Here is a 27,452-nt window from a genome sequence, read left to right on the forward strand (position 1 = left end):
AATAATAATAATACTTATCGTAAACTTAAAAATGCATACATATTAACACAGATTTCTTACCAAAAAAGAGTTTGGCCATCAATTGCTCAGAGTGCTGGAGACCCCAATGGGATACATCCCTTCGTTATAGCAGTAGGATTCTACTTTTCCTATTTTCTTTGTATTTGAAATCATAGCCCCCAAAATTAGCCCGGTCTACAATTTCAAAGTTAGAAAATTGTGAATAAATAATGGTAATTGTAAAATATCCATGTGGAGCGAAAATCTCTTGAAGGGTAAAGTACCGGAATGTACGTGTAACTTTACGAATAATGAGTACAGTGGTGTGTACTATAGATATTACTGTTATGAAAGTAATAATCCATAAAATTAGTTAATAAAGATAAAATTCACCAAATGTAAGCTGTAATTTTTAGAAGCAACACTGCTTCATCATTATATTTCAGGCAGTAAATTGGTTCTTTCTGTTCCGATACGATAACATGTCTATGACGCATATCATTATCATATGTAAGGATTGTATGTAATATGTGGTCGTGTTGAATGAAAATATCTGAGGTTATACTATTTATTCTCTGCCCAATAGTTTTTGAAAACAGATATATTCGTGTATTTTCATCCCAATTTAATGGTGTTTCTAAACATCGGATATGCAACGATTGCAGTCATTTTCAGAAAATAGTAGTAATACGAGGGTGAACCAAATGGAAACAAGATTGGTTGCCTAAATTTAAATTACGCCCCTCCATGGGTCGTAAACTCAGTGATATGACTTTCACACTGATGTGTATACAAGCTAGTGGAAGGCTTCTTTTCATCAGAAATTCTTCGGCTTGTGGAAAAAGTTGTACTTCTACTGATACTTCATGCCCACGATGGTACGGTTGGGCAGTTCGTTACCGTTTAACGGGAAACTGTAGGGTGACGCTTGCCAGGACAAGCTTACATAGTTTTCACAGAATAAAATGTCTTGTTAGGCGTCTTCATCGGCGATGATGATATGGCCAGGGAGATAGATATCAGTCATTTTGCGAAACGTTTGAGTGGAGTGATAGGCACGACTTTTGAATTTTAGCGAGGCGGGGGCGAAATTCAGCCCAAAAAAATATTGAGAACCCATCAGAGGATAGCAATCCAAAGAACGTAAATACAAAAATCAGAAAATTGTTAAAAGTGAAAAAAATCGGGAAACTGTAAAATGGATAAAATCTGATGTGGATGGATAAAATGTTAAAGAAATGGCGACCCATAGGCAAACAAAGTACGGAAAGCCAATAAGATGGACTGATCATTAATCCTAAACCCAACAGCAATATGCTTAAGGAAAAAGAAGACATGAAAATTTAAAAGAGCATTTCAATAAGCGAATTGTTTCATAACAGAAAAAAAAAAAAAAAAGGTTAAATATGGTTAAATTAGACTACATACGCAAAATCCCATACTAATAGCATATGCATAAAGTGGTATACAACAACGATCTTCACCATGAAGGATAAGTTTTTAAAAAATAATGAAGGTCAAGGTTCGATTAATTAGTTAAATGAAATAGTTTAATAATGGGACTTAATCTGCAATGGTCTATTTGATATTTAGAATAAGATATAGTGGTAAACCTGGCAAGGAATATGCAATATGATTTAATATGAAAATATGAAGACTGAAATTTGTTATCAAGACTTAAATCGGAGGATAGTTGTAATCCTTGTCGAAATAAGTTGAAGCTTATATTTGTGAAAATGTTCTTATCAATCTTTATAAATTTCTGTTGTTATCAAGAAATGTTTATGAAATTTCGCCAAAACATAAACATTTCTGTTGTTGAATAAGATTTTCAGTTGTGATTTTGTGTATGGGTCGGAAGGATAAAGAAAAATCGCCTGTGAATCTCAGTGGCCTATGAGCAAGGCCGATAGACAATTCTGCTCTGTGGCAAAAGCTTCCTTACGGGTTTTTGATTATTGCAGCATAAATGTCCAAGAGTTTGCTCTTCCATAAGCATCTTCGATCTTCTACCTTTTATAATATGTGGATACCCCGGTGTTTTCAATTTATCCTGCCATCAAACTCTTGCAGCCATATTTTTCTGTCAGTCCCTTCTGGTGGCTTTATAATATAACTGTGATATGTAGTTTTCTAAAATTAATATTCCTTTCTACAGGCTGTACGCCATTCTTGAACTTGATGATTTGAAACCGGAAGAAACATTAGACAGTGGGTCGTTTCTTTTTGAACGTACTGTAGTTACTACTTAATATTTGTTAGCTTTAGTTCCCCCCCATAGATGATATGTCGGGTGTTACGTACAGAGGAATTTTTATCAAATGGATTGATTAAATGCTAGATAAAATTTTATATTGTCAGCAGGCATCGGGAATCTGGCATCCGTTTGGTTCTGGAATGGCAGCTGGTTTAAACTATTAAACACACTAGCAAGAAGTTGGGGAGGGAGAAATAATTCTCGTCAGAGTGAACTTTGATCATTTTTGTATGAGAAATTCGTGAGGTGAAACTGCTTATTAGCAAACCCTGAGCCGTAAGGAGCAAAAAAACCATCTCCACTGCAGTTAACATGTAACTTTATAATGAATGTATATAAAACAGGACTACAGCAGAGTAAATGACCGGAAATTACAACATACCTGTAGCTCGTTATCTTTGATACTTGCGTCTCTGTTGAAGAGCAAGAACTTTTGAAAGTGGTAATCATTATTATATGCTCTTAGCTCTTTAAAGAGCTTCTTGTAAAGGTCAGTTTCAATGTATACTTCCATAGTAATAAATGTCGTTCCTATAGGCCAGTAAACATTCAAGTTCTATTGAATTTAGGTTACAAATTAAGTAATATTACCGAAATGAAATTTCGGTAATATTACTTAATTTGAATTTGCAGTGGGCCATGCAAATGAATGGTCAATTGGGACAAGTCGTCAGAAAATTCTCCATCCAACCCTTTTGAGAAGTGTTCAGTTTTAACTGTGATTTATTGAACTTATAATTTTAAGGCATATAATACAACCTTCAATTCGAAGTTGTTAACCTCTTTCGACATGAAACATAGCTCGGCATAAAATAGCCAAAAAGAGATTAAAGCAATTCGTTTCATACAAGAAAATCTAAGTCCTACTATGCAGCGAATTGAAGAGTTGTTAGTTTTCCTCAATTTCCGAGAGTGATGATGCAAAATTTTCCCCTCAGAACTTTTAAAATAATTGTGCACTTCTAAATCAACATTTTCCCAGAGGCTGATAAAATGCGCTTTTCGATAAAAAAATAAATATTATGGCTTCCTAGCTAATTTGAACATTTTAGACCGTAGCCTAGCGATAATAAATATATATTAACAAAGTTCGGTGAGTCAAGTTCTCAAGATGAGAAAAGTACCGAATGTGCGCAATGAGGATTTAAGTACCTCAAGCATATGTAGGCTGATGACTTTTGCCTGTTGACTTAGACTCATAACTCGGTAAGCAATCGAGATTTTTAAAATTCAGAAAATAAACGAATCTTTAGAATGGCTCCTACGCATCCACAAGACGCTGAGACTTGGTAGCATTACCAAAACTCAGTCAGTAGCCATTAGACTGACTGCTAGTGCAGTAGGTATGTCAACGCGCTTAAAACAGCGTGCTGTTATCGAATTCTTAACCGCGGAAAAGGTCATTTCTGCTGAAATTTATCGGCGAATGAAGGCTGTTTATGGCAACGAATGTGTCGAGGAAAGCACCGTGCGTAGGTGGGCAAAGAAATGTGGAGATAATGAACCAAGAACAGCTGATATGAACGATAAACGTCGCATCGGAAGACCGATAACGGTATCCGATGAAAAACACAAACAACTTAAAATGACATGATTCATTGTGACCGTCGCTTAACCTAAGGTCGCATTGCTGCCGAGCTGAACATTTTCCTTTCTTTGTGGTCAACCTTTTCTTTCGAGAAAGAAAGGGTTGAGGGTTGACCACATTATTAGACTTTTCGGTTATCGAAAAATTTGTGCCGCATGGGTTCCTCGAAAGTTGACTGTGGAGATGAAAGCCAAAAGAGTTTGGATTTCTCAGCAGTTGTATCGCAACGAAGGGAATGGTTTGGAATATCGTCACAGCGATTCCCCACGACCAAAAAGTTTTAGGAAAGCATCTGCCATCTTCATTCAGGGTTATGGTTACCGTTTTTTGAGACGCACATCATGTTTATCTGATCGATTTTCTTGAGTGGGGATGAACAATCAACTCACAGCGGTACATCGAGACACTACACTCGGCCACACACTTCTCGATCAACACGCCACGCGTGGGAAGACAACAAGCTCGTTGTTTTTCCCCACCCTTCCTACAGTTATGATCTTGCACCTTGCGGTTTCCACTTCTTTCCAGTCATGAAGTGGAACATGAAAGGCAACCATTATGAAGATGATGCAGCAGTGAAGCAATGAATCAAAAAGAGACCTGGAATTCCTCATTGATGGAATGAAAAAAAAAAAAGAGAAAAAAAAGGTTTTATGTTGGGAGAAGTGTATTTCGGTTTGGGGGGGGGGGGATTTTATTGAAAAAGGGAATATCAACCGAAAGAGGACATTGTGGAGATTCCGTTTTTTTTTTTTTTTTTTTTTAAAAATATCTGAACTGTTTACCAGTCAACAAGCAAAACTTATCACTTTCAATAAAAGAAAAAAAACAACAGCATTTCCTCATATTGCATGGAGTGAGAGAAGGATTTTTACAGCATAAAGTTTGAGATTAATATTTTTCCCTTGAAATTGGAAATTTATTTCTTTCGTATGAGCAGGTCATCTGCCAAGAATATACAAGATTCAATAGTTACTCTTCTTCTAATTAGCCGAAATGGCTGCTTGATCTCACCAGGAAAGTGCTTTGTCATCTTCCACACTCGAGTAAGATCTTCCCAACACTTTTCCCTTTGCTTAATCACGAACACATCCATCCGGGAGCGATCCTTAAGTATCTTAAAGTTCCTCTAGGGAAAAAAATCTTTGGGTAAGAGAGAAACGAGTAACATAATCGCAGTTTTCACAACTACAGTCGTGACCTCACTTAACTGCAAGTTGCGATGGTATGCTAAAATAGGTTTCCACAACTTGTTCTTGAGTAGCGTAGCCACTTCCCCTGCACATTTTTCTGCGAGTTCATCTCTACAGCGAAAAGGACACGGTGCCTGCAGCTCATCTTACGCTGCAGGAGAAATAAAGCTATATAGTTAATTGTCTCCCGGATTAATTGGAGGGAAAATTATGCTGTTTTTTTTTTTTTTTTTTTTCAGCTGGAAATGTGTAGCCAGAGTTAATCAAGATAAGTTATTATCCTGAATTGTTATTTTTATTATTGCAAACATCATATTTTGGTGAACATGGGAAACCTTGTTACACAGCTATAACTAATGCCGATTTAGGTAGTCTGGAGCCCTGGTTTGCATATTTTTAGAGAACCTAGAAATAAAATCTCGGACCAAAAATAATTGCGTTGTCCTTGGATCCACCGTGATCTTGGAGCGTTTGAGCGACTATTCCTCTGCACCTCAGTAAAACTGGCCTTGGTTATAAATGGAATTAATTCTTCTCCATCTGTTATTTCATTTTCTTCCTATTTCATCTGTGCATATGATTTTTGTCGAATTAAAATAGCAGAACGAACATATCAACTCGATAAGTTTTTAGAGGCGTCGGATACACGACCATCCTTCTCTTGCTTCTATGGGACATTATTGATCCACGCGATCTCAGTCCTCTCAGCTCCATTGCAGTTACTTTTTTATATTCAGACTTGCAGCGACATCCCCAGCACTTATCGTTTTGTTCATCTATTTGAGTATACTGTACATAGTTACCCGCTTCTGTTTTGAGATTTCAACATGACATTCGTAATACGAATAGGTTGCAGTTTGCTGATTGATGACTAGTTGTTGATATTAACTTTATAATGTGGGAAAAATAGTAAAAATTTCAACTCTTTCACCCACTTAATTTGTGTTCAGTATAACAACATGTGACAATGACTGGTTGCTGTTGTTTGGTTTTTAGGAGCATTAGCAACTAAAGCCATATTGCTCCGGGGATATGCAGTGGTCATTCTGACCTTTCCGCATCCTCCGTATTTGGGGGTCACGGGCTCGAACCCCGATCTAATCAAGAAGCGTGTGTTACGCACTGCTGCTCCTGCCCACCTGGCTACGGAGGCACCTGACTGGTTGCTTACACCCACCTCCTCCCCTTTTGATTTCAAGATGGTGCCAGGCGCTCTATAACAGAATAAACCAAGAATCTTAGCTCTCATATCCACAGCAAATTTGGCACATCATTTCCGAAAGCTTTTTTTAAAAGCTGATACAAACTGAAAAGTCTGCTCCAGATCTTGTTTACTGCTGTATCAGCAGTAAACAAGATTTGCGAGGTCTTGTTGTATTGCGAGGTCAACTTTGACTTAGTCAGTTGGATTAGATGAACGCTTGACCACTTGGAATTAAGGCAGGTCCTTGGAACCTCTGTAGTTAGATATCAATACTATGGAACATTTTGTAATTAGAGCTGCAATTTTTTAGGAGAAAGCATGATGTATTTAAAAAAAAAAAATACATATGGCCTTACTTTGAAAGGCAAATCGGGTAAATCCTAGAATTTACCAGTTATTGTTGGTAAAAGTCGAAATATCAAGCTAGAAGGCTGCTGTAGCAGAGTGGTCCAACACCAGGGTACATTTGTGTGACCGTGGCTCAATCTCGCGTGACTACTAAGTACAGTGACTTTGTATTCTCTCAATCTTGTGAACTCCTTTGACCTTATGTGGTTGTCCTCGAGTATAAACAGAATTTATTTTTATCAAATATCAAAAAAATAATAAATAAATAAAGCTCCAATGGTTTATAACTTTCCGAATTTTAAACACCGGCATGCGTGATACAGACAACCTTGTAAGGATACCCTTGTTTAAAAATCGAAAAAGTGATGATCGTGCGTAAAGGGAAGCAATGATAATTTACTGGCTCTCCTTCACTTTTTCGATTTATGAACAAGTGCATCGGTTGATATATATGCTATCTCTGGTAAATTGCCTGGATAGAATATTTACTATATTCGGAGCGCCTAATATACAGTACCTCAATCAGATTGTTGTTGTATTTGAGATTTTTTGGCACAAGGGCCTCTTGGGCCATATTGTGCCTGTTCACGATTTACTAATCATGATTACCTCAGTCAGATAATGGAAAAGAACTTGCCAAAGCGATTATCAAACGAGCTTTTACCAACGCGAACTATTAAATACTAGGATTTGTTGTACCAGAGCGGTAAAAGTCTGAAATCGCCATCTTGATGTGGTAAATCCTAATATTTACCGCCAGAGCAGTAAAAAATCTGAAATAAACCGAACGTTTCAGGCTTTTACCAAGTTAACTGGTAAATCGTAGTATTTACCGGATATAGAATTTCTATAGTAAAATTTTTAAATGAATTTTTTTTTTTTTTTTTACTTGTGTAGGCGTAAAACTTTTTCCACTAAAATTGGAGTTGCGAAGATGCCATTTGAAATTGTCATTCTGTTGTTACCACAGATATCACTGTTAGTCCTACGCTATTGTTACATGCAGTTTCGTGGTACCATGAATGTCGCGTGCCCACGCGTTAAATCCTTTGCTGCCATATTGAATAAAGAGTCTTGCCATCGTGGGAACTAGATGTTACTGTGGCAACGCCAACCGCTGTCTCACCTGCGTGACTGTGCCCTCGGTATTCTGTGCTGCCTGCAGACATCCGGGTGTAGACGAGGTTCTAGACCTATTCGATGAAGGTAGCCGACGTCGCGGTCGAAACAAAATATTGCGAGGTCAACTTACGTTGTCGTCGAAATCCAATTTCAGTTTGACAGCACAGATTTCTAACTACTTGTTTGTGCTTAAAACCGCGATGGAGCCCCGTGTCTCTTCATCGAAAATAGATTAGGCATTTCATCCTCCAACTAATAGGAATATCATTCTACCATAGTATTTACGGACGCTTGTCATTGGCGGTCTCTTTCACTAGAAGCGAAGCCATTTCATCAAAAGTGCTGCTGGTTGTGTTTCGACCTCTGAGGTCAGGGCAGTGAGGCACGTTGTTAATTGTTAGTAGGTCATCCTGTTATTTCTTGAAAGTTTTCAGAGACAGTGCGAAAAAAAACATCTGACTTGTAGAAAGCTAAACTGTTGTATGTATTAAAATAAATTGTGAAACTGCTCAAGTGGAGAAGATTTCCTTTGGAGTGACAAAAGTTGTTTTTTAATTTTGAATATTTGTTGTAATGATTTTAATATTTCGAACGATGAAAGCCAAGCAAGTTATCCAGTACTAAGTATGATTGTCTCGGGTCACAATTCCAGTTGATTTTCTGTTTAAAGAATTTATTGTTCGGGGTAGGGGGAGGGAGTATTTAGAAAGCAGTTAAAACGATTTATTTATTGGCCAGAAAATAAGGACGCCGGCTATTTCTTCGAATTCCTTTGTCATGAATCCTAACCTAAACGCGAAAATGATGTCAGCCAAGTTAAGTCATTATTCAGTTTAGAATAAATTATTTTCTACTGCTTGAACGTTTTGTTCGTTGAACCATAAAATGTCTGGAGTAGAATATCAACAACAGAATTCGGGGTATTGTTATTGAGTTGAATACAAAGATTTGCGGTACTTAAAGTATTAGCTGTGTCAATAGGTGAAGTCTTGCCGTGGTGTCATCATTGGTAATGTTCAAGAAAGTCCTTGTGATAACTACCATGCATTTTGCCTTCTTTAATAACCAGAAGGGAGAAGAAGAGATAGCAGGCAACAGGAAGTGGGCTTATTGTTCGAGCAACAATATCTGCGAGACTTCACATCCGGTTCTCACGTAGTCAGAAAAACTGAAAAGAAAAGGGATTTTCGTTCTTTCATTGTGCCAATTTTCCTATTTCATTGTTAAAGGCCGTTGTGAAATACTTCATATTTATAGGGAGCACAAGCCCATGTTTAGCTCTTGGAGATCGGGGAATAGGAACTGGATGGTGGTTAGGTAAACATTGATATCTGTTTTATTTATGATTGTCCCTATAGAATGTTTGGCTTCGTGCCCTTTTGTTTGAATTTTATCAGTTTCTTGTCCACTGTTGTCTAGATGTAATAGATTCCATCAGGTTTTTTTTTCCTATATTTTTTTAGCTCATGAATACTTGATATTCTGTTTTGAATGAATGCTAAAATCATGTGGGTTCCTCTCAAACCTTTTTTAAACTCTGTTAACAACGGTCTCGAGTTTGATATTCCAAATGCAACAATAAAAATCCAGCTTGTATTAGTTACTGTTTTCAAAGGGGAGTTGTTATACCATGTGAGTATGATAAACGCATATTTGGTGGAAAATAAAAACGTCAAACTAACGTCAGTAATAATTTTACTTTACAGTCTCCTTAAAATTTCGGGTGTAATTGTAAATATTCGTATACTCATTGTGTTTAAGTTATTGGGCAGAGAGTTTCTGTACTAATGTTTTCTTATCTTCCCTAAGTTTCTGGACGCCGATTGCATTTTTTTTTTTTTTTTTTTTTCTTTTCTTGTATCACATAAGAATTTAACAGATTCAGTAAAAGGAAACGGGTTCATCCTTATTTTGTAAATTTTATTTAATTTATCCAAGTAGTAATTTTTACATTATTTATAATAAAATAGATAAAAAAAACTCAATTAAAGGGGAAGAAAATAGAAGAATCTGTTATATATTATCAAAAACAGCTACTAAATGTTTGTTCACGATGTGGCTTTGTGGGTAGCAGTTGGTATTATCACTGCCCTTCCTTCACTGCGTAAAAATGACCCGAGTTCGAATCCCGTCAATGATACGAGGAATTTTTATGGGCCTTTTTCACAATGTGGCTAAGTTAGTCGGGCGAGGGTAGCATGGTTTCTTTTTCCCCCTTCCGGAAACTCGGGTTTTTCGTCCAGCAAACAGCAAATTGGCCACGCAATTTATAGACATATTACATACAGAGCAATATATATGGCCTAAGTTGTTGAAGCGCCTAAAACCCTGCTACTATAACAACAATGCTCACGATATTTGGTCCCGAGTTTTGCATTTGTAAATAAATCGTATCATTCGAAAAGTCTCTTATCCAGGAATCGGGCTTATGATATATATTAATCGAGTAAAAGGTAAACTGCAGCCATTATCAACCCACTGCAGGATGGAAGCCTCCACAACAATTCATGTTGAGGGAAATGGACCATAATCTGCTACGCTGGCCCTGTGCGGGTTGGCAGATCTGCCGTATTTAGAAGTCAGGAGCTTGGATCCCTTACGCCAGACAAACGCCTTTAGTAATCTGTTTATATTCATCTTCTTTCTATCGCATTTTCCTGTGGAAATGCTCTCCCTGTCCCTTGTTGGTAGAATTAAGATTTTCTGGAAAAATGTTGGAAGTACAGCAAATGAACTTTTAAGCTAATCCTAATCTTGCATCTTAATTTTGCAAATTTTATTGAGTATATTTTCAGCGATACTTTTAAAATTCGAATCTTTATTGTTTCTCAGCTACTTATGAACACTATTTCCGAAGCCAATTAATTCTCCTTTTTCGCTGCCGTTTCATACCTTAAAATTGCTCGTCTGAAGTTGATTAACTTTTTTATCGGTGTCCCAAAGAAAATACCGTCAGTTCGCATCAGATAAACTTGAAAGTAGATTGAAAAGATATCTAAAACAATTACAATCATTGTCCAAATCCTTTACCAGAGATCTTCATTAACCCATCGATATGAAATTAAAATAAAACTAGTTTCGTTAGGTCTGCCGGACTTTCTTATTCAATATGCGTTTTGAACTCAGCACAAGGTTGTCTCTGCGTGGTCTTGCTTCTTTTGTCTAATGTTAACATGGTGCTGCGCTGTCCCATTCACATTTGAAACATAGCTTGTAGTATAGTGTAGTGTGATTTATGACTGAACAACATGTAAAACTTTAGTCTTCAGAAAGTAGTCAATTATGTTTCAATATTTATTAAGAATTTTGAGATTTTCATAGATCTTCTTTTAAGTGAACCGAATACACAGTTGGAACGGAAGCATAAATGTTCATTTCCACTCACTCGGTTCACATATTCTGGAGCTCCTAAGGCAGTCATTAATCCAGAAATATTGCTGCAATAGACAAGTGAATATTGTTGAGAAAATCATAGAGTGAAATCCTCAGTGTCCTGTACCCACAAAATGATATCCCTGCTGGAGTCGGATTTTAGCTTGGAGTCTTGATCCCAAGATCTCTGTTAAAAATAAATAAATAATTAATAAAAAATTGCCTGTGCTTTTCCCTGAGAACATAATGTCGGACTGTACAATTTTCCCTTGGTCTTTTTCTTTTTTCACTACCTTGAATGTATTACCACTCAACTGGGCTTACTGCTGCCAGTATGCAGTACCTTGCATTTCTCAATGTTAAACCTCAATTGCTGCTTCTTAGCCCACTGTCCAATTTTTCTAGGTCTTGTAGTTTCTCCCATAAGAGAGGAATTCGACTCAAAATATAAATTCTGGTTTCGATACCAGGACGAAGTGTCAGTGGTTGACATGGAACAAAAAATGATGCGAGTTTGGTCTGTTGTAATATAAACGATTTACTAGCAGAAAAGGTCCCGCGGAACTTAATGGATTCTTCTCATACATAACATTGATTGGTTCAGAGTCATGAGTGGAGTACTTCATGCACGTTAAATAGACAGTTTTCTAAATAAATCATTTCTAGTTAAGGTTTGTTCATAGAAAAATCATTTTATATCGCGATATTAATGAATATCGGAAACCAATAAATGTCTGTATAAGTTTGGTTAATATCTTGAACATGTGAATTTCCTAACACCAACTCTTCATAGAAATTTCTTCAAAAAGCGGTGTCAATTTAAAGTAGTATCACTGTTACTAGTGTACCAAGAGCCATAGGTAGCCTATATTACTTATAGTAGTAGTAATAGTGGCATGTGATGCAAGAAAGCAAGTGTATGAGCTTATGCAGCATCAGCCAAAAAAAAAAAAAAAAAAAAAATCACACCATTCCCTCCAAATGCCTGTCCAGTTCCTCCTTAAATTTATTTAACCTGTCAACTTCCACAACGACAGATGGAAGCTTGTTCCAGCAATTAACCACCCGCTGGCTAAAGGCAAATTTCCGCACATCTATTCTACATCTGTCTTTTCTTAATTTGAATTTGTGCCCCCTTAGGTTCGTAATCTGAACAAGTGGAAGGATCCCATCAGAATTCAGCGTGCTCAACCCATTCAAGGCCTTATACACCTCAAACAGATCACCGCGCAGGTGCCTAGTCTCCAGCCACTGCAATTTGCAGAACTTAAGCCTCTCTTGGTAAGAGAATCCCTTCATTCCCCTCACCAGTCTTGTTGCCCTTCTCTGTACACGCTCAAGTAAATCTATATCCTTCCTAAAATGAGGCCTCCAGACCTGTACTCAAGGCGTGGCCTGACCATTGCCTTATACAGAGGGACAATCACCTCCTTCTCCCTGCTAGCAAAATTCCTATATATCATTGACAAAACCCCATAACCTGCCCTGGTAGCCTGTCTGTATTGCTCAGAAAACTTCATATCTGACTGCACAATTACTCCCAGGTCTTTCATTTTCTACCACCTTAAGTGTAGCACCACACAGTTGGTACGTTTCTCTGGGGTTACTTCTACCAATATGCAGTACTTTGCATTTGTCAAGGTTAAACTTCAGTTGCCACTTCTTAGCCCATCTGCCCAAATTATCTAGATCCTGTTGCAGTAGCACAATGCCATTACTGTCATTAACAACCCTGCCAACCTTTGTATCATCTGCAAACTTCGACATTAAGCCTGATATACCTTCATCAATATCATTGATAAATATACAAAACAGTGGACCTAACACCGAACCCTGTGGGACTCCACTAATAACATTAGTCCACGAAGAGCAGCACCCATTGATTACCACCCTCTGTCTTCTCCCACTTAACCATCCTTTTATCCATTGTAGCAACTAACCCTTAATACCATTCTGCTCCAATTTGTACAATAGTCTTCCATGCGCAACAGTGTCAAAAGCTTTCCTGAAATCCAAATATATGATATCAAAATTATTTTTTGCGTCCAGTTCCTTTATAACCACATCATAATATCCTATCAAATTTGTCAGGCAAGACTTTTCCTTAACAAACCCATGCTGTGTCTGAATTATTGCTGCAGTCTTGTCTAGATGATCCTGCAATGCATCTTTAATCAGTGACTCCATTATTTTACCCGGAACAGAAGTTAAACTAACTGGTCTGTAATTACTCGTGTCACCCTTCGATCCCCCTTTGTGAATTGGGGATACATTTGCACATCTCCAGTCCGTGGAAACCTCCCCTGAGTCCAAGGATGCTCTCATAATTATGGCTGAGGGTTTGCTTAGTTGCTTTGCCGCCTCCTTTAATATAACTGGATAGATCCCATCCACCCCAGGTGCTTTTCTTACGTTTAACTTCAACAATTTCTCCTCCACTTTGCTTTCAGTTATTACAAAATCATTAAGTATCCTGCAACAATTTGATAACCTTCTGCCATTTTCATACAAAATCAGACCTTTAAATTTGCTAAACGTATGGGATTTTTAGGTATTTGTACATTGGGTAATGAAAACATCACCTCCATTTTGTGTTGTGATGGGACAGTTATGGCTAAACCAATTTTTTTTTTTTTCAAACTATCGGAATAACCAACTCTGCTGCAAAGAATTCTTTCGAGTCATTTCTATCCAGTTCGGTCACGTGTTACTTAGGAAGCCCCATCCTTTTGGCACCTCTTTTTGACTCTTGTGGGAAACATCGATGATTTGGTCCAATTAAATTATTGTCATTGCTGCTTTATGATACAGAAATTGTAATTGATTTTCTTGGAAGCGATTATGTCCAGAACTTCATAAGTGCAATCATTTTCTCTGCATAGGGCAGTGCGGTCGTAATTCGAGCACACATCATCTTAAGATAGTGTTGATCATCCCAGTAATTACTGTAATTCTTGAAGGCAGGGAGCTAAATGAAACTGCTGATGCCTTTATGTGATATACGCCGTACACATAACTAATTAGCAAGTTGTTGGCAACCGACCATGACGTGTTTGGAGAATGTTGCTTCTGACGTCAAAAGTATTTTATAAGCCAAATGCGTGGCATCCTCTGTCAAGGTTAGCGGGATTAGTGAATTTCCTCCTCCTCCCGACATTCATTATATTGTTAAAATTGCGTTGTCAGTGTTATTTTATGAACGGTGCCTTGTCTTGAAATCAAAATGAGTGAATTAAGTTTTTTTTTTTTTTTTTTTTTACGTCACAAGGAGAAGCTATATATAAAATTTCTTGGAAGGTGGCTTTATCAAACTGATGCACATGAAGTTCCAGGTAGCGTGTGGGGAAAGGGGAAGATATCGGTTTACGGAGCTCATTTCTTGTTTAAAGAAACCGGAAGATTGCGCCGTTGTTTATTTTTTTTTGTCTAAAATTGATAGTTCATTCAGTTTTTAATCTTTTATTTTATTTAAGCAGCTCATTTGGGAATAAATGTAATAATGGAGAATTATGAAATATGTTATATATAGATTTAATATGATGACCGGTTTTACTTCCTTTCACCTAATAAATTCAACATAATAAAGAGTTCATGATCTTCTATAATCGGTTCGATACGTTGGAGTTATAATTATTTGTGTTTTTTTTTTTTTTTTTTCTTCCTTCATAAGATTTCAGTATTTTTGTTGAATATTTTGAATCCTGAACGTATATAAACTTGTTTATGTACTTACGTATTACTAATGACCCTAATTAAAGTGTGTGTGTGGGGGGGGGGAATAGATCTTAAAGCCGTCCAGCTTTTCGACTTCAAGTCTGGAATTTACATAGATTCCTGCAGGGCCTAACTTGAAGATTGCGGGCCCTAGGCAAAAGTATTTATGAGGCCCCTGCAAAAATGTTAATTATGAAATGACATTTATTGTTTTTGGATTAATAATAATAATGATAAATGGATTGGTTTTGGTGGCATTTTGTGAAGTCATGGCGCATTCAAAGACAAATATATGGTGTCGCGTGTGATTGTCAGTACAGTTTTGGGATCGCTTGTAGGAAAAAGTTGGGATCCCTGTGCTAAAGTCTGATAACGCCACTGGTGTATACAAGCACAAGTAGCAATAACTCGGTTCGTGCACTAGGCTCCAGCGGACTCGCCGATGGCAAAAGCAAAATTGTGCGGAATGAATACGAAGGTAACTCTTAAAGATTCCTGAAGGCGTTTTGTGTGGCCCTAATCGACGAGGAAGAACAGTCGAGTCTCCTTATCCGTAGTTTTAAGGTTCTCGCAGCGGCAGAGAGCACTATGGTAGATTTTTGAATTGTAAATAAAAAAAATATATATATATATTTTATGATTCGAGGGGACTGTACCCCATGATTTTACAGGCCCTAGCAATTGCCATTTTTGCATAGGGCTAAGATAGGCCCTGAATTCCAGGGAATGCTGGAATACTTGTACAGATGCCAAGAACAAGAGGTGACAGCATTAATCCGAATGTAGCGAACCTAATAGAGACATTGCGCAAAAATGCTGTGGTAGGCGTTGCGGCAATCTCCCTCTTACCGTTTGAAGGTCAATAAACCAACGATGTATTTGGACTTCAAATAAAATAAATAAACAAAATAACTGAAAGGACGTTGATACCAGTGGAACACTGAAGTCAAATAGGTTGTCTGTGATTGTCTTCATTAATAGTTTAAAGTATCCTACGAGCAAGTGTCCTGTCATTGGCGAAACTACCATACCTCCGGGGGAAGGGTAGAATTTGTTTCGCTTTTGTGTCCTGTGCATGGTGAAACATTTGAATGTTGTCTTAATGCTAAGGTTTCGTGATCTCTGGTGAATTAACCGTCTCGCCACGTTGTGGGAACAATCAAAACTTTTTTATTATATGTGTAAAACGTTAAACTGACCATGATATAAGTGAATTTATTCAGCAGATAGCCATTACTAATTGTTCAAACTGGTTTGTTCCTCATAGCGTGAACTGTGGATACAGAAAAAGCGAATAATCGTTTTTTTGTTTTTTTTCCTCTCAATGAAAGCGCTTTGTAGTACGGAGTAATGAAAAATTGCCAAAACTGTCAAATGTGTAAATGAATAGTCAGTGTGTGGAAGCGTTCCATTTGGTGGTAATTTCCTTGATCGATTTTCAGGGATTTGTAAAAATTTGATGCAATTGACTGTTCTTTCATACCTGCCGAAACAGCTGTTGGCTCAGACATTGAGCCGTTGACTAAAACAGCGATCGATGGGTTAAGTTGGTCGATATCTGGAGACTTCGAGAGATGAGAAATTCACCAGAAATGGCGTGCATGGTGACCCCGCAGCCTAAGAGTGACTTGGTATTGGCTAAACTGATTCCAGCCAAATGTCCAACTGGTTTCTATCTATTGAAACCTCATTTAATTCAGTTATACTGCAGTTTAAATGACTTGAAACGAAGATGTAATATAAAATGGTGGAAAACTAAATATTCCTTGGAGCTTCGAACTGATGTACAGGTTAAACAGAGTAGTGTTAACTTTTTTTTTTTTTTTTTGTTAACAATTCAAGGATATTAGATGTGTTATCCGGTGCTATTCATAAATAATCTTTCCTTTACTGAAATTAGTTAACAGTGCAAGTATAGGAGGCGTTTTTAATTTTTGCAACTTGTTCGTTTTTTCCGGCACTGGCAAAGTCCCTTATTAGTCAGCTTTGTTTATCCAGAAACATTTTAAGTTTGTTTGTTAATTCTTCTTCATTGCACGTTACAGAATTGGTGCCAACCAGGTATACAAATATCAAGACACACCAGCCTTATTTCCGATGATGCACGCATTTAATTTGAATCATATTCGATAACAAAATGTTTCTTTCTTTATTAAATGATTCAAGTACATGATAACCCTCGCCTTTCAAGATTATTAAAAAAAAAAAAAAACACCCACATCTTGAATTTTTATCGCTTCGAATTTTTAGTTACATGGACATAATTTGATTTCTCAGTAGTAAATGTACAGTTCAGGGCACTGGCCTGACCTGACTTATCTCGTTCAAGTGGATGAAAGTCCACTTTCTTGCCCTTAAGAGAATACACTATTACAGACCTTGAATTCTTGCAACTGATATACAAGTTAAATGGAGGAATCTAAATGTTTTTAATTCTAGAGTATTAGATGTATTATTCAGTATGAATTTGCTGTTTGTTGTGGACACTGCATGTATGTCAATGATTCTTATATCTGGTATGATTGGGTAACCATCCTTTGCCTTTTTTTCCAAACTAAGGTTTGTGCTACTGAAACTAAAGTTATTTTGGATAAAAAAAAAAAAAAAAAAAAGAGTGCGTACCCTTAGTAGTACAAATACGTATTCCTTAGTAGTGCAAATCGGAGCAACTATAGAAATGTCGTGTGTATGAAATACAGTGTGTTGTCTCAAAAATATTGGTACAAACGTTTAGGGGAGGTAGGTAACATCTACCCCTACATACATGGCTTGTAGCCATGAAGGGTGTTTTGTACACAATAAAGAGTTCTTCTCTCTAAAGGAATGTGAATCGCATAGGAACCCATAAACGGAAACGCCACTGAAGTAGTAGCAGAGGCACAAGAAGCAGAAATGACAAAGACAGTAATTAGTGGCAAACATTTATTTGACATAATATCAACAATGGAGTACGAGATGGATGCATTTCATGATGTTACAACAGATGTTCGAAGGTTCCACCATGAGACGCGATGCATGCGTGACACCGACGCAGCATGGATTGTCGGACACGGTCGAACACACCTGGAGTTTCTTTGACAGTAGCAGCAGCGCAGACGAGATCCATTTCCGTCTCCACAGGCGAGTCATACACGATAGATTTGAGGGCCCCCACAGAAAGAAATCGAGGCTCGATAAATCAGGTGAGCGTGGGGGCCAGGCAATGGGTCCACCACGGCCAATCCATCGACGCCCAAAACGCCTGTTCAAATGGTCACGAACACACCTTCCATAATGGGCAGGCGCCCCGTCATGTTGAAACCAAATGTTGCGTCTCACATTTGCTGGAACATCGTCAAGTAACCCTGGTAGAACTTGTTCAAGAAAGATCCGATATTTAGCGGAGTTCATGCGGGATGGTAACAGGTATGGGCCGACTAAGCAGTCACCGGCCATACCTGCCCACACATTTATTGCGAAGCGATGTTGTGCCGCATGGGGGCGCACACCGTGTGGGTTGTCGTGAGCCCACAAATGAGCATTGTGCTGGTTGAATAAGCCTTCCCGAGTGAAATAAGCCTCATCCGTGAACAAAACATAGGCTGGAAAATTCAAGTCTTGAACACTTTCTTGGAGAAACTACTGCGCAAAAGCCACACGTGCAGGATGATCTTGGGGGAGCAGTAACTGAACCCTTTGGAGATGAAAGGGGTGTAAGGAATCGTCGTGCCACACGCTGTACACTGCAACGAGACACTCCTGAGGCAACGGCACGTGTGCTGGTAGCAGGATTATTCTGGACGGCATTCAACATACTTTCTTCGATGGCGGGAGTTCGCGTCGAACGTGGTCTGCCCGCACTACTTCTATTACCTCTAAATGACCCATAATTTCACAAATTTTGATGCACATGCGCAAACAAACGGTGGTCCGGTGCATGTCTGTCTGGGAAGCGTTCTCCATAAATTCATTGAGCGGCTCGTCCATTGCTCTCTGCTAATCCATACACTAGGTGCATGTCTGCCAGCTCACAGTTTGTATATCAATGCATGCTCTTCGTGCGACGACTACTGCTTGAATGAGTAAACCAGAAATTTTTTCTCTCGCGAACCGATAAACAGCGCCATCTATCAACTTACGGTGACGTTTCCGGTTATGGGTTCCTATGCGATTCACATTCCTTTAGATGTTACCTACCTCCCCTAAACGTTTGTACCAATATTTTTGAGACACCCTGTATTTACTTTGAAAGAGGAATGTATATATCACGGATTAAGTTACCCCGTAATAGTATAGTGGTTTCGCCACTTGGTTGGATTCGAATCCCACGGATTCGAACCCTCATCTGGGTTCGAATCCGTGGGATTGAAAGTCTCTTTACTCAGGGCTGTAGGTAGCTGATTTTAATTGAGGGTAGGATTATTCCGTATTTTACTCCCCACACAACATCAACCAGAAAATATTTGTACAGACAGTGTCACATACACAGCAGCCTCTAGGACACTGAATGAATTCAAAAGATTTCCTTACTTACGCTAAAGCAGACAAAATAGGCATTGGAATAGATTTTTTACAATATTGTTTGACTAACCAAGTCAATGCATTCAACTCGTACATTGGCGTACGAGTTTAATGCATTGTTAACGTCATGTGTTACGCCATACGTGACGTGCCTTGTTTGGACGTCTTAGCGTATTTCCCACAGTCCGTTTCATCGATTTGAAAATCTGTTTAAAACCAGCTGTTGTTAAACTAAAAAAAAATATATATAGCGAGAGTTTTTAGCATTATGAGGCATGTGAGTAAAAATTAGATTGCACGTGATCCGTAATGACCATACGGTTTTGGTGTAAAGTCTTATTATACTTTATAATAAATAAATGTAACCACCAAATAATAAATAAATGTAGACAGTTATTTTGATATATTTTATGATTAACAAAATACATTTTTGGAATAAAAAAAAAAAAAAAAACAACTATGTTCTAACACCTAAAAAAAAAAAAAAAATTACCAGAATGTTTTATCATTTGTTTCTTATAATTTACAGCTGAATACGAATTTTAAAAGATAGTGTAAGGGAATAGTACCCTTTTATTACTTTTTATAGTAAAGTTCAAATAAAAACAAGAATTTGTGTTTTTGATTTTTGCTTAAGTATTAAATTTGTAAACTCCAGATGGTTTCCCCCTTCCTATTGTACACTTTTGGACAGTGCCACATACCTATACACACAGCTGTGAATTTTTTTTTTTTTTTATACCTCTGTTTTTGGTATTAGTAGTGGCAAATAATGCAAGGAAATGGGCATATACAGCATTAGTCAAAAAAACTAACCACCTTATCTGTGGCTTCTATAATTTGTCTAATGCTTCCTTAAACTTATTCAGCCTAGCCACTTAAAAAAAAAAAAAAAAAACATGAAAAGTTTGTTCTAACGATTAATTACTCTCTGCTGAAAGCAAATTTTTGCACATCTACTTTGCAGCCATCATTTCTCAGTTTATATCCCCTTGTGTTGTCTGAGTCTGAGAAAGAGTAAGGATTCCATCGGCATTTAGTTTACTCAATCCATTTAAAGTTTTAAATACTTCAACAAGGTCTCCTTGCAGTTGCCTAGTTCCATTCAGTTCAATTTGCAGAGTTTGTCTTTTTGGTAAGAGCACCTTTTTTATGACTTTGATTGAATGATTTCTCTTCTCAGTAACCATTCCAGTAGATCCACCATCCTTTTTAAAATCAGGTTTCCAGACCTGTACTGGTACTCAGGATGTGGCCTAAACATTGCCTTATGCAATTAGATAATCACGTCATTGTCTCTGCTGGCAAAATTAAACAATAAGCGTCATATGCTTTCGTCAGTATTATTAATAAATATTGAAAACTGTAAGGGACCCAATACTGAATCCTAAGGGACTCCACTAAAACCATTCTTGCCAGAAGACAGAGTGCCCATTGATATTCTGTCTTCTTCCATTCAACCATATCCATCCATAGCTGTAACTTGTCCCTAATGCCATACTGCTCCAATTTGTACAGCAGTTGTTAAGGTGGAACAGTGTCAAAAGCTTTACTGAAAGCTAAGTATACAATGTCAAGATTATTTTTTTCATCCAGTTCCTTTTTTACTTCATTATAGTAACTAATCATCTTGTCCTTCGATTCCTCCCCCCCCCCTTTGTGATAGGAGAGAAATTTGCTTATCTTCAATCTGTTGGAATTTCCCTTTATTCAAGGACACTCATAATTATGGTAAAGGTTTGCTTACCTCTTTTGCTGGTTCTTTTAATATAATTGGATAGATTCCATCAGCCTCAGATACCCTTTTTTACTTTTAGCTTCAACAATTTCCCCTTCTACTTTCCTCTTATATATCACAAATCATTTAGCTCCCAGTTATAACTTGGTATAATTTCTGTGTTACTATTCCTAAAGCTTTTTAATGTGTGAAGAAGTTTTTTTTTTTTATTTATTTAACACAAAAAGTGAAGGAAATTATAAATGAGAAATAAATGAAACAAAATTATTGCTAAAACTTTAATCATTATTATTAATTATGTATAAATATAGTGCAAGTGCATCAGAAATACATAGCTATATCTGAATAAATCAGAATATTAGTAAAATGGCATCGTTTTAAGTTATATCTCACATTGTGAATACCTTCACAACGAGTTGCCATGATATTGCACTACTTCGAATAAGTAACGCTTCACCTAAGGAGAAGACTAATGTTACTTATTCTCAGATGGATACCACCACCGAGACGGCATCATTTCAAGGCTATTTGGCCCTTGAAACGGTGCCGTCTGGGTGGTGGTATCCATCTGAGATGAGAATAAGTAACATTAGTCTTCTCCTTAGGTGAAGCGTTACTTATTCGAAGTAGTGCAATATCATGGCAACTTGTTGTGAAGGTATTCACAATATGAGATATAACTTAAAACGATGCCGTTTTACTAATATTCTGATTTATTCAGATATAGCTATGTATTTCTGATGCACTTGCACTATATTTATATATAGTCTAGACTCCTCCATAGCTTGAGGCTTATGCCCTAAACGCTTGAGTCATTATTATTAATTAATATAATAAATACATTATATAAATAACCTTTGCAAAAGTTCTAGATGTGTTTTAACTTGAAATTGCTTACTATCAAATCAGCCCTCTTGTGAAGGCATAAATTCTCTCCCACAAGATTACTGAAAGGTCCCATATGTACAACATGCCCCAGTGTGCCTGGTGGTATTTTAATCTTGCCACTGCTAGTGCACATTAAAACTAATCACAGCATTAGATTAGTTGCATGCACACAAGCAATTTTATATTTTATCCAGTATTGGTTAATGGTGGTAAATTCTCTTCTATCTTTGAATGTTTCATATCATGTCGGCTTGTTATGGAGTTAGCACAGCGATTGATAGCTGTCCTTCCACACACTGTGTAAAAAGCATGAGTTAAAATCCCATCTTGAGAGGAGAAATTTTTATTAGTTTTTTTTTTTTTTTTTTTCATCATTGCCAAGTTAGTTGATTTTTAAGGTTTCTTGTTCACCAAATGAAGAATACGTGTTATTGTAGACACAATTAGTAGCAAAACTAAATTCTTATTACACACTTGGTGCTGTTAAAGAAGGCAGGAAGACAGCATTTTTTTTAATTAGGTAAGAAATTGCAAATTATTGGTACCTGAGCTTGTTTTACTTACCTATATATGTATTTTGTCTGTAGAACTGTTTTCATGAGCCAATTTGCATTATGTGTAGGCTGGAATAATCTAGAATAACTCATTGGAGGGAAAGCCTATTCCCTCCACCACCTGAGATAAGCTGACTGCAGTTTTGATTGAAGAGGGTTTTGGAAATTCCAAATGAATAGCAAACAGTAACACATGCTGCAGTGGAGACAAGCTGAGGAATTGCATTTCTTATTAATCATATCTGGCTTTCATTAGTATAGTGCAAAAATTAAAGTTACCTGGACAGCATTTCATAATTAGTTTTTTTTTTTAGCATGGATACACAAATTTTACCGTTTTCCTAAATAATATTGGGAAAAAGAAATAAATATTGAAAGGTTAGCTTTGCTGTTTAGTATTAAGCTACATGCATGATTGCAAGCTTGGTCTTTCTAATTCAGAATAACTTGGCAGTTTTTTTTTATGTAAACCCCAAACACGAGAGGTATTAGAACCTATAGTACTTAGTACCATGCTTGGGTTGGAGGTTGAGAAGAGAAAGAAGATATTTGTTGACAGTGGACTTGAACTTCTGTAGACTGTAATTTTCAGGAAATACGTATGAAGGAAGGTTGTTCCAGAAAACGGCAGTTGAATGAATAAATGAGGAAGATGAAAAGTTGGTTCTGTGAGTTTGAAGTTGGACAGTAAATGGATGTTGGCTGGTGGCAGCACATGTTCGGACTGTTTTGAAAGAGAGAGTGGGAATTATAGAAGCCAATTCAGAAGAACAGTGCCCATGGAAGTATCTGCAGAAGAGGCATGCAGCAGAAACAGTACGTCTATGAGACAGCGAGTGGAGAGACTCTGTTAGAGATGAATCATTAATTAACCTAACTGCCCTCTTCTGAATGGAATCAAGAAGCCTGAGAGAGGTTTTGGGGGTAAAACCTCAGATGTGGGAACAATATTCCATGGCAGGGCGGATTTGGGATTTATACAGAGTGAGCAGCTGTTTGGAAGAAAAGTAACGCCTAGAGCGAAAGAGAAAACATTTTTTTTTTTTTTTTTTTAGATGCAGAAGAAGCAATATTTGTAATGTGCTTGTGCCCTGACTTCTAATAGTCAGGGATATATCATTTTGCCTAGAAATCGGAGTGTCACTAAAGATAAGCATAGGAGCAGAAGAATCCTTTTTGCAAGATATAAGACAAGACTGAGTTTTAGAAGGGTTGAAATCAAGTAAGTTGTCTTTGCCCCACTGGAGAATTACCTGAAGATCGGCATTTAAGGAATTGGTAGCAGATTTTCGAGAAGTTGAAGGTGATTGAGCAGGACAAGGTTTCTCAAAATGGAAAGTTGAATGCAATGTGCTATCATCGGCAAAACTATGGATAGGATTTCCAGTCAATGGAAGAAGGTCATTGATATTCAAGAGGAAAAGAGTGGGGGAAAGAACTGAACGTTGGGGGACACCGGCATTAGTGGAGAAGTTAGAAGACAGAGAGCCATCTACCATCACCCTCAGTGAGCAATCAGAGAGAAAACTGGATAACCAATTACTAAAAACAGTTGAAAAACCATAAGATGGAAGCTTGTTTAGAAGACCTTTATGCCAAACATGATCGAAAGCCTTTGAGATGTCAAGAGCAACTACTTGTGTTTCACCGAACCTTTCCATTGAATTAGTCCATAAATGGGTAACATAAGCCAAAATATCACCAGTGGATCGACACTGACAGAATCCATACTGGCGATCTTTGATCAGACCGAAGGTTTCTAGGTAGTTTAAGAGTTGGTAGTTAATTGATTTTCTCCATTACTTTAGAAAGAGTAGAAATAATTGCAATAGGACGATAATTGGATTGGTGGGATTTGTCACCCTTTTTAGGAACTGGCTGGATATGAGCAAATTTCCAAGCAGAAGGAAAAACACCGTTGGAATAAGAAAGTGAAAAAAGGTGGCAAAGAATAGGAGTAAGTTCAGGAGCACAGGTTTTGAGAACAAGTGGAGAAATACCATCGGGATGTGGAGCTTTCTTAGCATCAAGATTCGCCAAAATCCTTCTGACATCCTTTTGATGGAAGACCACAGGAGGCATTGAATGAAGCATGTTGGGAATGGTGGGAGGTGTTTTACCAAGATCATTAATATATGAGTTGGAAGAAAAATGGGATGCTAGCAGGTCAGCTTTATCCTTGTCTGAAGTGACAACAGAACCATCTGGTTTTGACAGAGGTGGGAGCAGTGATGGGCAAAAGTTGCAGCCAATATCTTTGGCAAGAGACCAGAATGCTCGGCTACCATTAGGGCAAGAAGCAAGTTTTCTACTCTTAGCCTGTTCAAACTCTAGTTTGGACTGATTAATAACTGCTTTACAATTGTTGCGAGCTTTGGTGTAGGCAGAAAATGAAACTGGAGAATTAGAAACAAGCCAATTGCGATATGCAACATTCTTCTCTTGAACAGCCTTAGCACATTTATTGGAAAACCAAGGTTTAGATAAAGGACGAGATTTTAAAGTGGAGTGTGGGATAAAGGATTCCATTCCTGCAAGAATAATTTCACTGACACAATCTGAGCAAACGTTGACATCAGAAGTTTTGAAACAGTAATCTGACCAAGCAAAAGAAAAGAAGTCTTGCAGGTCATCCCATTTTGCATCTTGGGAGGTTTAGATCTTTTCACAGATAAGCTTGCTCTATTAGTTTGACAATTCATGGTGTATTCAATAGTAAGAAAAGGTGGGTGGGACATGCTGTATGAAGTAATGAAATTTTTGGATATGGCATACACATGGTAAGAATATACCCAGATCCTTGACATAACGTGGCCTTGACAATGCTCCCCACATACACACTACTCGGACTCCCTCCAATTACTATCTGGCAGAGTAGAGGTAGCAAGATTATACACTAGCTGATCCGGAAGCCTCCTAGAGAGTTACCAATAGGTTCGGTCCAGTGTACTAATTAGCGACCGGCCTGCAAACACGTTTTTCGAGCTGTACCCTCGAAATGTAAGGAATATTGGATCTCGCCACAATGTTCATCATAACCTCAAAAGTCATCAATCATACTGTATGATGGAAGAGATAGGGAAGGATTGACCGGAACTTAGCCCTAGAGACTAAACATGGGTTCAACCACTTCATGTGCCTCCGTAGCCAGGTGGGAAGGAGCAGCAGTGCGTAGCACACGCTTCTTGATTAGATCGGGGTCAAGCCCGTCACCACCAAATACGGAGGATGCGGAAAGGTCAGGGAATGACCACCGCATATCCCGGAGCAATATGGCCTTAGTTGCTAATGCTCCTAGAAACCAAATAACAACAACCACCACTTCAAGCCTCCAATAAGCAAAGTGGTGGTATTGCACAGTTTGATGAGAGTCATCTACCACCTAGTACTGTCTGGTAACATAGAGGGGCAGCGTTCCTCCATGTGGTGTGGGTGCCACACCTCGACCTCTGCTTACGTTGGTTTACACCTGGGTGATCAACGTTTTAGACTCCCAGGTAGCAAGTACAGCTTGTCTGGCATATCTGAGAGAATGTCTGTGACAACCTCAAGGACCAATTCTGGTAATATTTAACTTATAGATAACAGTTTATCATTAAAAGAAATTAAAGCTTTTCATTTTTACATCATTTATTTATAAATGGGCTGTCCAGTACCATAGTGTGGGATTGATTATTAGCTGTGTTGGTGAGTTGGCAATTATACAAATTTAATGCTAGCCAGTAAGGTCAATACTTGTATTTTGACCTCATCATGTGGGTGAAATTTACTTGCTGTTATAAAAGACTTTTTTAGTATGCTGCCCCCCTCCTCCCCAAGCTGGCAGAAGACTGTTATTAACAATATTGTTGTAGCTGATAAAATTACCATATAAAAATTCTTTTTTTCTCAATAAAAGAATGTACTTTAATCCCATGTATAAAACTGAAATTGGATTATTTATTTTTTTTAAATAGGAATATGTCATACCTGTGGGGAAAAAGTAACTGGAGCAGGACAGGCATGTCAAGCAATGGGAAACTTGTATCACACAAATTGCTTTATCTGCTGTTCTTGTGGTAAGTCCTAGAGGAAAACATTTTTCTTTATTTGAAGTGTTAACAGTGGTGGTAAGACTTTAAAACATGTCCCAGTATTTTCATATTTTCAGTGTTTCTGGTGATTTCTAGTCAATGAAAAACCAAATGTAAATTCTAATTTTTTTTTTTATAGAGTGCAGTTTTAAGCTGGCAGCAGGTATCTAGGATAAAAAGTTTCCTAATAATTTTTAAGCAATTCTTTGATCCCACTGAAACCTTTCTTGCCATTGAAGACTTAATTTGTAGCAATAAAATGTGGTGTGGCAAGTCTAGTTAAAAGTATTACTAGGACTACAGTCCTAGTAATACTTTTAACACAGAATTTTTAGTTATACAGTACAGTGAAACCTCTCTATAGCGGACACCACTGCGACAGAAGGAAGCATATAGCTTGTAGTACATCTATACTTTTGCAAAGTTTTGAACAACTTTTTTGTTCATCAAGTTTTGAAATCAGGTGTTTAAGAACCATTTATCAATATTTCACCTTAAAGTTTGCAACTATTCCTTGATCTAATGGATGTGACATTGGGAGGAAAAAAACATCTTTTCAGCGTTATTCAGGTTAACATGTGGTTGCGATGTGGCATTATTAAGAAATAAAATAACTTTTATATTTTGGAAAATTATTCTTTTATCCAACTGGATCAGCCATTCTGTCATTATCTCTAGTCATCCGAGCCTTATTGTTTTGTTTCCAATTAACATTGAGTTTGCTTAATCTAAACCTTTTAAAACACCTTGCTTTCATAGATTTGCTTATAATAAGGTATTTCACGACTGCCTCTCATGCTTGTATACAAAAGCACAGTTGGATGCTCCTTTGCTACTTTACCTCTAGTACATGTTTCCCCTCTAAAGCACATTGTTTTATATGGAAAGAAAGATCCATTTC

The 27,452-nt window shown here is 37.5% G+C and overlaps 1 protein-coding gene across 1 annotated transcript in view; it reads left to right on the plus strand.

Annotated features, from left to right (window-relative positions):
- Positions 1-27,452, plus strand: part of LOC150082700 (uncharacterized) — a 187,439-nt gene that overhangs the window by 48,454 nt on the left and 111,533 nt on the right. The window contains exon 2 of the mRNA XM_090378245.1: positions 26,435-26,536. Coding sequence (XP_090234371.1) covers positions 26,435-26,536 — 102 coding nt within the window. The remainder of the gene's footprint in view (positions 1-26,434; positions 26,537-27,452) is intronic.

Source organism: Mastigoproctus giganteus, chromosome 7 (genome assembly GCF_048544385.1).
Source record: "Mastigoproctus giganteus isolate SK-2022 chromosome 7, ASM4854438v1, whole genome shotgun sequence".
Lineage (NCBI taxonomy): Eukaryota > Metazoa > Arthropoda > Arachnida > Uropygi > Thelyphonidae > Mastigoproctus > Mastigoproctus giganteus.